At 36.3% G+C, this 12,075-nt stretch overlaps 2 protein-coding genes across 2 annotated transcripts; one reads left to right on the top strand and one right to left on the bottom strand.

Moving 5' to 3' along the window:
- Positions 1-4,006: 4,006 nt before the first annotated feature.
- On the top strand, positions 4,007-6,373 carry LOC103427013 (protein TEEBE-like). The gene is made up of 3 exons (XM_008365090.4): positions 4,007-4,450; positions 4,787-5,284; positions 5,559-6,373. The coding sequence occupies exons 1-3, from the start codon at positions 4,360-4,362 to the stop codon at positions 6,071-6,073; spliced, it is 1,104 nt and encodes a 367-aa protein (XP_008363312.3). The 5' UTR covers positions 4,007-4,359; the 3' UTR covers positions 6,074-6,373.
- Positions 6,374-6,564: 191 nt separating this feature from the next.
- On the bottom strand, positions 6,565-11,071 carry LOC103413054 (cytochrome b5 domain-containing protein RLF). The gene is made up of 6 exons (XM_029096679.2): positions 10,843-11,071; positions 9,373-9,451; positions 8,845-9,205; positions 8,281-8,415; positions 7,584-7,634; positions 6,565-6,892 (listed from the first exon to the last, which is right to left on the bottom strand). Exons 2-6 carry the CDS (start codon positions 9,403-9,405, stop codon positions 6,777-6,779), a joined length of 696 nt encoding a protein of 231 aa, XP_028952512.2. The 5' UTR covers positions 9,406-9,451; positions 10,843-11,071; the 3' UTR covers positions 6,565-6,776.
- Positions 11,072-12,075: the final 1,004 nt, after the last annotated feature.

Genomic DNA, 12,075 nt, shown 5'->3' on the forward strand with positions numbered 1-12,075 from the left:
TACCTTTAAGTGTCGGCCAGCATACCTCAACTCCAGTCTAAATGTGTCATAAAGTCGATATAAATTTCTCTCATCCAACAAAAAGTGGCATCACATAATTCCTAAGTCTTAACAAACAATAACTAATATTGAACCATTGATAGGTCCATTAGGTCATCAAGGCAAATTCAGTGATCCACCAGTCCTTCCACTATCATCCATAATGCTAACATGTAGCAGTAGGTCCCAAAATATTCATACATACTTTTTTTTTCCATCTTTTTGTTGTTAATGTTATAATTTAGGGAGTTTTAGCTGAAACACACCTGGTACTGTTCACTTTTTAACGAAAAACCACAATTTTACCTTTCTTTGGTAATATTCACTACACCTTTATTTGTCATTTTTCATTAAAACTAATTTTTTTTTTAACTTTTCGTTAGTTTTTCTTATAATTTATATGGAAAATGCAAGTAGTACTAAAAGTAAAATAAATAAATAAATAAAGTAAAAAATAAAAGAAAATTGTTACTCGTATTTTAAAATTTTAATTGTGCACTTCATTGTTTACAATTAAAATGAAAAAAATTATGTGCACAATTAGATTTTTAGAGTTACAAAATAGAGGAGTTCTTAACGTCGAGACATAGTAGCGTAATCTTCTCTTATTAGTGTATGGATTATTCTTAGTAATTTTGTAATTAACATCTTCTCATGTTTTACATTATATATATTTCTGTTGTAAATATTTAGATATTTAAAGGTTCTACTCTTGTTTTAATTTTTGTTTCTTTAATTAATTTGTATTTTTTACACATCTCTTTCACACTGAGGTTAGTGCGTCGGTTCCTAAATGAAAAATGCCAAAGTCCTAGATTATAAATTGACTGATGATCCCACACGTCTGAGTTTAATTTAGCAGACTTTTTTTTTTTTTAACATACAATATTAGCAATTGCTTTTGATAAAAATCGATTATTTTTTTTATCAAATGGTAAATTTGTTAGATTAGAGAATTGATGAGATTTGAACCTACACGGTAGTGTAAGGTAACACTTATCTCTATCACTGTAATAAATGACTATTTGTAAAATCTCTTACTTATAAATGAATATGAATATTATCATATCGTGTACTAAGCATTAAAAAACCAAATAAATAATGAATTTAGAAACAGAATCTGACATATCTTTGCTAGCCATTTTCGTCAGGGACTTGGATTGTGTGCCCTCCCATTTAGGTGCCCTCTTTGTGCCCTCCTGTTTTGTGTGGTCACGGTTAAGCCACGTTAATATTTTATATTATTTTTTTATAAAAATAATAAAATAAAATAAAATAATAATATAAAATGTTGACGTGGCTTAACCGTGACCACAAAAACAGAAGGGCATGTGAAGGGCACAGAAATTGGAGGCAGACAATCCAAGTTCTTTCGTCAGACCCTCCAAATGCAGAATCACACACAATCATCCACCGCAACGCCGCGATCCCCGAGGTATTATCCGCATATCAAAAAGACATCCATGACCGTACTAATCCAATCAATCAACTTTGAGTGGACCTAATTTGATTTATATTAGCTTAATGCTTATTTAATTTGATTTGTTTAATATTTATCAATATAACCCAACTCAAACCCCAAAATTTCAAAGGAACTTTAATGAAAATCACCCAGTACTGTTCATTTTAACGAAAAACCACATTTTTACATTAAAAAGTCAATCCTGGTACTATTCACTTTACCCTTTATTTTGTCCTTATCATTAAAACTCAAAGTTTTCAAGCAATTTTCATTAGTTTTCCTAAATTTCAATTATTTTGTCGCAAAATTACTTAATTTTGATACAAGACATCATATAAAATAACAAGCTAATACTTTAGGAAGGTTCGTATTATGCACACTGCATGTATTAACTTTTTCATGAGAAATGTTAAACTAGTTTTTGGTATCAAAGATCAGGTTGCTCTTATCTGACACTAATGGATCAATTTCACAATAACTTTGGCAAAAGCCTTTCATTGATAGTGCCTTAGCATTTCACTAAGCAAGTAAACTACCCTTCCCAAAACGATTCAAGACCTAAACCGAAAGAGACTCTACAAAAAAAAAAAAAAAAAAAAAAACTTCCAAACTTGGCAAGCTTGACCTTATTGTTCCTGTTAATATATAAAACTAAAAACACACATTGAGGATGTGAATATCGCCAAACAATTATCTGCTTTACATTAATAACTTAGGTATTAGAGTCAGACATGATGACATGAACGTTGAAACTTTACTGTGCAAACCAAGCTTAACGAATTTGAGGAAGGGGCGTTAATAACACATTTGCTAACCATTTTCTAGCACAATAACATGAAAGTTTAAAATCTTTGTAAGCCAGTTACATTGAGGCTAAGGCAACCTCCAGTCCATGGTCCGAAATGCCGATAATATCGGCGATATATCGTCGATATTATCGGTTTTCAGGAGTACCGATTTTTTTTGCACTATCCAAATGGTTTTCGAGATAATATCGCGATATTATCGATAATATCGCGATATTATCGAAATTAACGATAATATCGAAACAGGCTTCCCGGAGAAGAACGTCGGAGCTGTAGAAGCTCCGGCCGACTGTAAAACAGGACCCTAGACTCCGATCTAGGTATGAAAATGAAATAGAAGACGAGATGAACGTTTTTATAACTTCCGTTTGCCGTGAAACGGTCGGAGGTGTTCGGAAAGTGGCTCGACACTCACGGCCTCGCCGGATCTGGGTGTCCTTGGGGTCATCGGCGTTCCTCTGCGCGTCGCCGTGCTTCCCAGAGATGGAGGAGAGGGAGGGAAAGTTCATGAGGGTGGTGGAGATGCTGCGCTGGCATCGGGGTGGACAAATTTGGGTGTGCCTGGGTGTGGGTGCGATCGGGGAAATGGAGTGAGAGAACGAGATAGAGTTGAGAACTAAACTGAGAGAGAGTGAGGGGTCTAAGAGAGAGAGAGAGCCTTTCTCCTTTTTCTAAAAGGTTGTTTTGGTTTCTACAAAACAATAAAAAAAATGGAAAGGACATCAAGGGCTGTTTTGGGCTCGGGGTTGATGCAAAGAGCCGTTGGCTCGGCTCTGGTCTCGAGGCAGAGGGATGCAGAGCATCCCATGTGAATTCATATCTATTTTTTTTTCTTTTGTTTTTCTATTAGTTCAGTTCTTTTTAGTTTTTTTGTGTGTTCTTTTCCTGTTTTTATTTAGTTTAGTATATTTATTTGAGTTTAGGTTCTTTTTATTTACAGTTTATTTTTTTTTCTTTATTTATTTTTCACACCTTGAGGACAATGTGTGATTTAAGTTTGAGGGTGGGAAATAAGAAATTTTAGGTTTTTAATTTTTGTGTCAAGTTAAAAATTTTCGTTTTTAAGTTAATATCCATAGTTTATTTTAAGCGTTAGAACAAATGGACAAGGTGAAGGTTAATTCCATATTAGAGTCTTTTCTATTTATCGTCAATTAGACATTAATTCACGAATTATACTTTGAAAATTTACATTATATATAAATGATTATAGTGTGTTTAAACTTCTTTCATTAATTACTACATATTTTCTACACTCACAATGTTTGCCAGCTCGCTATATAATCAACTTAAATCAGTTAAATCCACCATGCAATGCATTTTCTTCCAATTTTTTGTGATAAACTAATAGATAATTGACTAAATAAACATCCTACAAAGTTTCAATAAAAATTTCCAAGTTTTTCTTACAATTTCCGTGGTTTCCATGTAATTTTTATCGATATCGATATTTTACCGATATTTCCATCGATATTTCCGTATTTTCAGAATACCGATATTTCCGATATTACCGATATTTAATACCTTGCTCCAGTCTACATGTAGCTGCGTTTCTTTGAAGATATGATTGTCAATGACCTAGAGTAGAATTCGAACTTGAATATAGTTGCAAAAACATAGTGTTCTAGTCAACTAAACTAAACCTCGATTTGTAGTTTTACGCGCTTGGTAGTCAACACAACTTTGTACGTTTTCCCTATTGTTTTGGAACTTCGATGAAAATTACAAGAATAGTACTAGCATGAATTACGGAAAGAGAGGCGGTTTGCGGAATCCAGGAATCCAGAAGTCGAGGACAACCAGACACAAACCCACCGGAGGGAGAAGAAGACTCAGAAGACGGTCTTTGAATTTAAAGGGAGGTTTGGAGGCAAGTTGCCAGGTGGCACCTCCTTCTTAACGCGATTTCTGCAATAACTTTCCTTCTTTCCCATTTCCCCATCTTATCCTCCGCACTTTTATAAATCTAAACCCTCCTCCCTCTCTCCCACAACAAACACAAACACCTTCTCTCTCTCTCTCTCACTCTCTCTCTCATCTGTTACCATTCTAATGGTGAAAATGGCCACTGGGTTGCTCTCACTTTTGCTTTCATTCGCATTGCTGCTCACTAATCCTGCTTCTGCAGCTTTGCCTTTGGATGGTAAACTCTCTCTCTCTCTCTCATCTGTTTTGCTGAACTGTCTTTAAGTTTTTACTACTTTTAGCATTTTCTCTATGAACTGATCTTGTTTGCTTAAAACTCTTTTTTTTTTTGTTCAAAAAAAAGAAACTCTATTTTCTAGAATTGGTTGCAATACTTACAAGTACTTAGTACTATCACCCTACGCTTCGGTCAGGTATAATGTAATGCGGGTCATATATGACCGTCAGATGGTGTTAGTACTGTAGTAACCCACAAATATTTTTTGAACTTTTTCCAAGAAACTTTTTCCTGATCAATTATTTGCCATCTCTGTGATCTGCATGTTTAAATCAGGACTCTTGGCCAATGGCAACTTTGAAGAACCGCCAAAACCAACAGACCTCAAGAAAACAGTTATCATAGGCAAAAATTCACTGCCCAAATGGGAAATCGATGGCCTGGTGGAGTACATCTCCGCGGGGCCGCAACCTGGCGGAATGTACTTTGACGTAGCTCATGGTGTCCATGCTGTGAGGCTTGGCAATGATGCCTCAATCTCCCAGACCATTAAGGTCAAGCTAGGGTCTCTGTATGCCCTAACATTTGGGGCATCGAGGACTTGTGCCCAAGAGGAGGTTTTGAGGGTGTCAGTTCCCCCCCAGGCAGGGGACCTTCCTCTGCAAACCTTGTACAGCAGCAATGGCGGCGACACTTACGCTTGGGGATTCAGAGCAACTTCTGAAACTGTTAAAGTGACCTTTCACAATCCTGGGATTCAAGAGGATCCTGCTTGTGGTCCACTCTTGGATGCAGTTGCTATCAAGGAGCTTTTCCCCGTGTACCCCTCTAGAGGTAAATTGTATATAGATAACTCTGTTTCTGCTAGTTTTTGGTCTTTCTCTGTGCACGACTGGTGTTTTCGGTTTGATCTCATTTGTCGACATGGTTGATTGTTTTAGGGTATAGAATCATCACTTAAAGGTTAGACTTAAGGTTTGTAGTGTCGGATTTGTTAATCGCTTTGCTTTTAGGTTTTAAGCATCGAACTGTGCTCCTAGGTCAATAGTTCGATTGGTAACCATTTCAGTGTTCAGCCTACAAAATCATTGAATGTTTGACGTTGCAGATAATTTGGTCAGAAACCCTGGCTTTGAAGAGGCTCCCCACAGGTTATTCAACTCTTCCCATGGTGTACTCCTCCCTCCAAAACAACTAGATGCGACATCCCCGCTCCCCGGCTGGATCATCGAGTCCCTCAAGGCCATAAAGTTCATCGACGCAAAACACTTCAATGTTCCATTCGGCAAGGGCGCGGTTGAGCTTGTTGCGGGGAGAGAAAGTGCCATAGCCCAGGTTCTTAGAACCGTTCCCAACAAGCTCTACAGCCTTTCATTCACAGTTGGTGATGCAAGAAACGGCTGCCATGGATCAATGATGGTTGAAGCATTTGCCGGCAAGGAAACGCTCAAAGTTCCCTTCACCTCCAAAGGAAAAGGCGGGTTCAAGACGGCCAGTTTCAGGTTCAAAGCGGTTTCAATCAGGACCAGAATCACGTTCTTCAGCTCTTTCTACCACACCAAGGACTATGGAGCTCTTTGCGGCCCTATCCTAGATGAAGTTAAGGTTTCCCCTGTTGCTTAAATGAGAGTTTTTTAGTTATGTCACCACAAAACTACAACATCATTATAGAGATTGTGCAACGGATAATATGATTCCGACATTCTGTAAATTTGGCCGTTGACGAGGGCCAGATGTGTTACCGTTATAAAAGAATTAGGACTAGTTTGGTATTGTCATACTATACTTATGAAAGTTTTCAGGAATAAACTTAAAAAATCTATCACCGATTAACTAGTTAAGGTTGGATTCTATAACAACCGGATCTAGACCTTCAAGTGTTTTGGACATTAATGTAAGTTTAAAAGGGGCTTTATTTGTGAAGGACCTTTATTTTTCTTTGGTAGCTTATGTTAAATTTGGATGTTTAATGGTGTGATAATCACATTGCACAGCTTGTTAAGAACCCCTTGCCCTTGCTAATTACAGCAGCTAGCGAAAACAAAAACATATCGAAACGAGATAACGGAATCAGTAATATGCACCACTAAGCATTCAAAATCAAGGGTTATGTATTAACATGAATTAAACTTTTGATTATTTCATTGAACATGCAATAAAGTTCCATAGAATGTAAGAACATCTCTAATGCTTATGAAACAATAATATACAACATCTCAATTTGACAACATGGCACAATGTGTGAGAAGTGTGTCTTCGAAAATGAAAATATAAAATTGTCCAGTGTGGTAATAGGAAAATAAATTGATGTACCAATCTGCCGGTATCATGAGGGGGCCGAAGATTCCGAATGACTGGAATGTTGCCTTTCACCATCGTCTAAAGTACCAACGAGACATTTCTCGAGTAAAAATTCAGCATTCACCCAAGCATGGTATTTATCTAAAGCAAATGTAGTAAGGAGCAATAGTTAACAGCACTTTATAAAGGTCGTACCCAGTGCACAAGGCTCCCGCTTTACGCAGGGTCTGGGAGAGGTGAATGTCGGCTAGCCTTACCCCCATTTATGGAGAGGCTGCTCCCAAGTCTCGAACCCGAGACCTACCGCTCATGGACGAAGGCACTTTATAAGAAGTTAAAATAAAATGAAGATGATCCCACACAAATTGCTGATTTGTAGGCATTGTTAGATTTGCTGAAGTTTGGGTCTGGCTTAGGAGAACCTTTTTGGTTGCGTTATTTCGCCACATCGGATTTCAGGGATCCTAAACTCATTCCTTGGAATGAGATGAATCAGGAACCAAGAGAATCCGACATTCCTATTCAAGTTTTGGAAATGCTAGGGACTTTGGTGAACAAGAAAAAAATAAAATAAAATAAAATCTTCCCACTAAAAATAACAATTTTATGGGCAGTTCTGTTCGCAGAGAATACATTTGCTCACCACCCGCTCTATGTTCCATTGGAAGAGTTTGATTTAATCAACCCGCTACATGGATCCCAAAAATAAAAACTCATCCAACAACACATAATATGGTGGTAGCAAATCTATTCTCTTGTTTTCATGGAGACGTCAGGCTTAAGAACAATAAGACTCAACAACACATAACCAATTAAGTATAGAAAAGGATACTGAACAAAGATGTGCAGTCTTTTCCCACAGCCTTCTTTAGAATATCAACACCTGAAGAAAAAGAAATCGTCAGAATCAGGAATAGTATGTCATGCAGTTCTGACCAAATAATACATACCGAAACTCTCGCAAGTCAACCATTTATGGATCGGAGTTAGATCTCATCACTAAGCAGTTTTTTGGTGACAGAATTATACCAATTGCAATATGAAGGATTTAATAATATTGGTGGTAATGCATTTGCAAAGGCTTATATAGAGATAATATTGTTAACATCAGATTGCCCTATAAGCAAACGCTTTGCCTTTCTACCTTGTTACTCTTCCTATGTCATTAATGAGCTCAGAGTTGCCACACATCCACGAAGTCAACTTAAATCAATAGTCCACATCCCTTATATAGCTAATCTTCATTAAAAATATAGAGGAAACAAAAGTTGCCCAGATTTCTGGTATAGCACTTCTCATAGACGATAGATGTCCCATCCTATTAAATTTATTTTGTCGGCTAAGTTGGCATAGTGGAGCAATAAAACTTCAATAAGAAGACTTACAAAAACCCGATAAAACATGCCTACTGATATAAATACTTTAAAATTTTGGGGTTTATGGAGAAAGGTGTTAGCAATACACACTTGGGATGACACTGCTCACTCCAGCTAACATTTGAACTTGAACAGACTAAAATATGTACATACCTCCAGGGTGAAATCTCATGTATGGAGACAAATTGTACACACGGCCTTTTAGAACAGTCCACATTGAATCTCCCTTTTGGTGCTGTTTAACTTCATTCAGTGAAATAAGCCTCTTATTTGATTGTCCCTTTAAACCTGAGACACAATTTGTATCTTGAGAAGCTAACCCTGATATAATCACTACTGCACTTAAAAATACCCTAGATATCACAAGCTGTTTCCTGAACTTATAATAACATGCATCACAAATTCACAACGAATAGGCTTGCTACGAGTACATAAAATTCCTAAACATGTTCTCCAACAAGGATGAATTAGGAACCTCAATAAACTTGTAGAGCTAAAATACAAGCCCTCCCAATCCAACCTTCTATTTATTTCATTGTGCAAAGTTTGAAAGTATTTTCTTTACATCTTTTGATAATTGCCTTTAGGATTATGTATGCATCATAGCTACCATAACACACATGACAAGAAAAAAAAGTCAAGAAAAGTATTGGCAGGAAGAATAAAAGTTATGACATATGAGAAGCAATTTCAGCCGAAGCACATTTAACTAAGTACCTGCAAGGTCAGGATGTGTTCGAGTAAGTTTGAGCCAATCCATTTGGCTATACCCCTTCTCAAAAGGAACTTTAGCACGAGTTGCAGGCTTCACTGACTTTCCAGCATCACCTGATTTTAGTTGCTTCGGAACTTCAGATTTCTTTTTCATGGATGATGCATCAATGACACTGACAGACAAAGAACCAACTGTTTCCTGTTTTTTGGAAGTGGCTCCTCCTGGTAATCCACCTTGCCACAGAACACCTCTATTCTCATTACTACTAGTTCCATTTGAAAATCCATCCTTTATGGTAATGTTTTCTATATCTGAAGTGAGCTTCTTTGTCTCATAACCATCCTGGTTGCCTGGTGGACCAACCTGAACATATACCACAGACCTTACATCAATATAGAATTATGACATACAAAAACCAGCGCCAATCAATCATATCCCCGAAACACAAACCACTGCAGATAATGCATTGAAACAATGCATATTTCAAGGATATAACTTTCTTGATAGCAAAATGTACATATAACGCTTACCTGACAAAAAGTGAAATCGTTATCATTCTCCATTTCTAAGCCGAATGAAGTTCCCAAAAACTATTTCAAGCAATCTTTCCTGTCAAAAGATAATAGAAACATCACATTTTAATACCAAAAAGATCATGAGATGGCTTTTCTAAAATACAATAGTACCATACCCTGATAGCCAAACTTAAATGATAACCATCCAATAAGACAAAATACATGAAACGGGGACAATTAGGACTCTTGATTACACCCTATCAATTACAAATCTTAAATACACAACAGATTAACACTGTTTACTACTGCTTTTGATAACTATGTTTAAAAATATTTTTGGAAACTCAGCCAAACAGGTCAAGCTCCCCTCCCACCTCCTTAAGACTCAAGAGGAAAAAGATATAACAAAATTCTCAGTAAATATTTTTTACTTTATAGATATATTAATTGGTGAGTACCAAAAAATGTTATGTCCAACTAAAGGAACAAGAAAAATATATGACATCTCCGTTAGTGTTTACGAAGTGAGATGGGTATCAGGCCCAAACTCGTATGTCATCACGCTAAGAAACTCACAAATCATCATCGTTCAGACAAAAGTCCACAATTCATATAAGCTAAGGAGTAAAAGTAATCCACTAAGCTTAAAATCGTCAAAACTTCAATTTTATTGAAAACGGAACAATTTTGTGTGCTTAACTTTGACTCCAAAATTTCCAAAAGCCAATGTGATTCCAACCATTAACTCTACTACAACTTCATTCCAGTATCCAAATTGATTTCAAGCAAATAGCTCATTACCCAATAATCATAACTTTGAATCCAAGTTCTTATACATTCAAATCCAATTGAAGAAAGCAATTGGCATACAAAGTACCCCCCTCTAATAGTTTTAGAAAGGCAGCAATTGAGTAACATCATTCATAACCCGGGACTTGGGAAAAAAGAAAACAAAATGAACAAAACCTCCATTGCTCCAGCTGACCAAAAAAACCACAACGCCCTAGTCTAACTAAAATTCTTCGATTCACCGAAACTGAATTCGGTTAAATTACACAATACCAAACTTTAATCTAACATCTTCTTTCCCATTATTCTTAGTTATCAAGCAAATGGTTAATCTATATACACACACCACAATCAAGCAATTATCAATCTTTCCCAGCTAAAAACACAGCAGTTAAACTAAAACTTGTATTCGGATAAAATGGTAATCATAATAACCAAATTCAGAAAATACCCAAACCCAATTCAACCATGAATTTGTTATGTCGAGATGAATCTCTAATGATCTAATCTGGTAACCAACTAATCAACGACAATAAAAAGTTATATCACAGAACCTCAAGTCGCTGACTTCGAATTGTTTTTGCCTGTTATTGTTGAAATTTCAATTTTCTATGTGGTTTCCTCGAACTTTCTCGGCAACCAAACAGAAAGCGAAGAATAATCCAAGTAGATGAGAAATGGGAAAGAAAAACGTACTCGCAAGTGTGTATTCAGGTTGATGTAGATGCCCTTTCACCCTCCCTCTCTCTGTCTTCAGTATGCGATCGTCGAGACAGCAGAATGGAGTCGAGCGATTCAAGTTCCGTAATTGTCAGCTTGAAGAATAAGCTAATCTAATGCCTTTTCATTGAAAAAAAAAAAGGGACAACCGGTGGACCCTCTCGATCCGGCGGAGGAAAGTTAGGAATTGCACTTTATACCCAAAATTTATTTAATTGTTTTAGTCATTGAATTTAATTTTATGTTATTAGATTAATTTTTTTAACCGTTAGATTTGATCATGTAAGATCTCAACCATTAGATTCAATAAATTTATAAATATAAAATAAAAAATTAAATAAATTTGAATCTAGACTGTTAGAACAATCAATGGTCCAATTAATCGTTGGGCTGATAATGGTGGCCGACACACCCACGTGCGTGGGATCTAGTTAGCGCTTCGCGCATGCATTGTTGGGCGAGTGAAGCTCGCGCTTTTGAACTCTGTTGGGTGCATCCACTCTCATATGTGGGCCAGCCCATTAATCTAGCGGAGAATCCTAGCTAAAATTTGCCCCAAAATTAAGTTTTGGGTTAAAACTCATTTTTAGCCCAATGGTTGGAGCAGGTTGGGGTAGGTTTAGAATATAAAATTTGAGTTTTACTCCAAAGGTTGAAGTTGATCTTAGCATGTCAACTAAGTATCCCTTTAATCACCGTGGAGTGGAGGGGGGTTTGAACTTGATATCTCAGAATGTTGGATAGAGAAATATCACTAAAATAAGAGTTTGTTGCACTTGTTGGTACGCGTGAATTGAAGTTATGTGGTTTTACAAATTCATCTGTCGTAAAATAGGTGAATGTGTGTCATTTGATTGTTATCAAGATGGGCTAAAATGCTTTTCTAGACCCAATTGAAGATTATTAGCCCTACGGTCCTACCCTACGGGATGTGAGATACCTCAAGCTTCGGCCAAACAAAATAAAATCAAACATGTGTATATATATTTAAGGAAACTAATGAAAATAGCTTGAAAATTTTAAGTTTAAAGACAAGGACAAAATAAAAGGTAAAATGAATAGTACCATGATTAACTTTTTAGTGTAAAAATGTAGTTTTTCGTTAAAGTAAACAGTACCGGAAACTTTTTGTTAAAGTGAACAATACCAGAAGTTTTTCCTTAAAATTTTCATATATTTATTTATATATATATATATATATATATATAG

Source organism: Malus domestica, chromosome 02, assembly GCF_042453785.1.
Source record: "Malus domestica chromosome 02, GDT2T_hap1".
Lineage (NCBI taxonomy): Eukaryota > Viridiplantae > Streptophyta > Magnoliopsida > Rosales > Rosaceae > Malus > Malus domestica.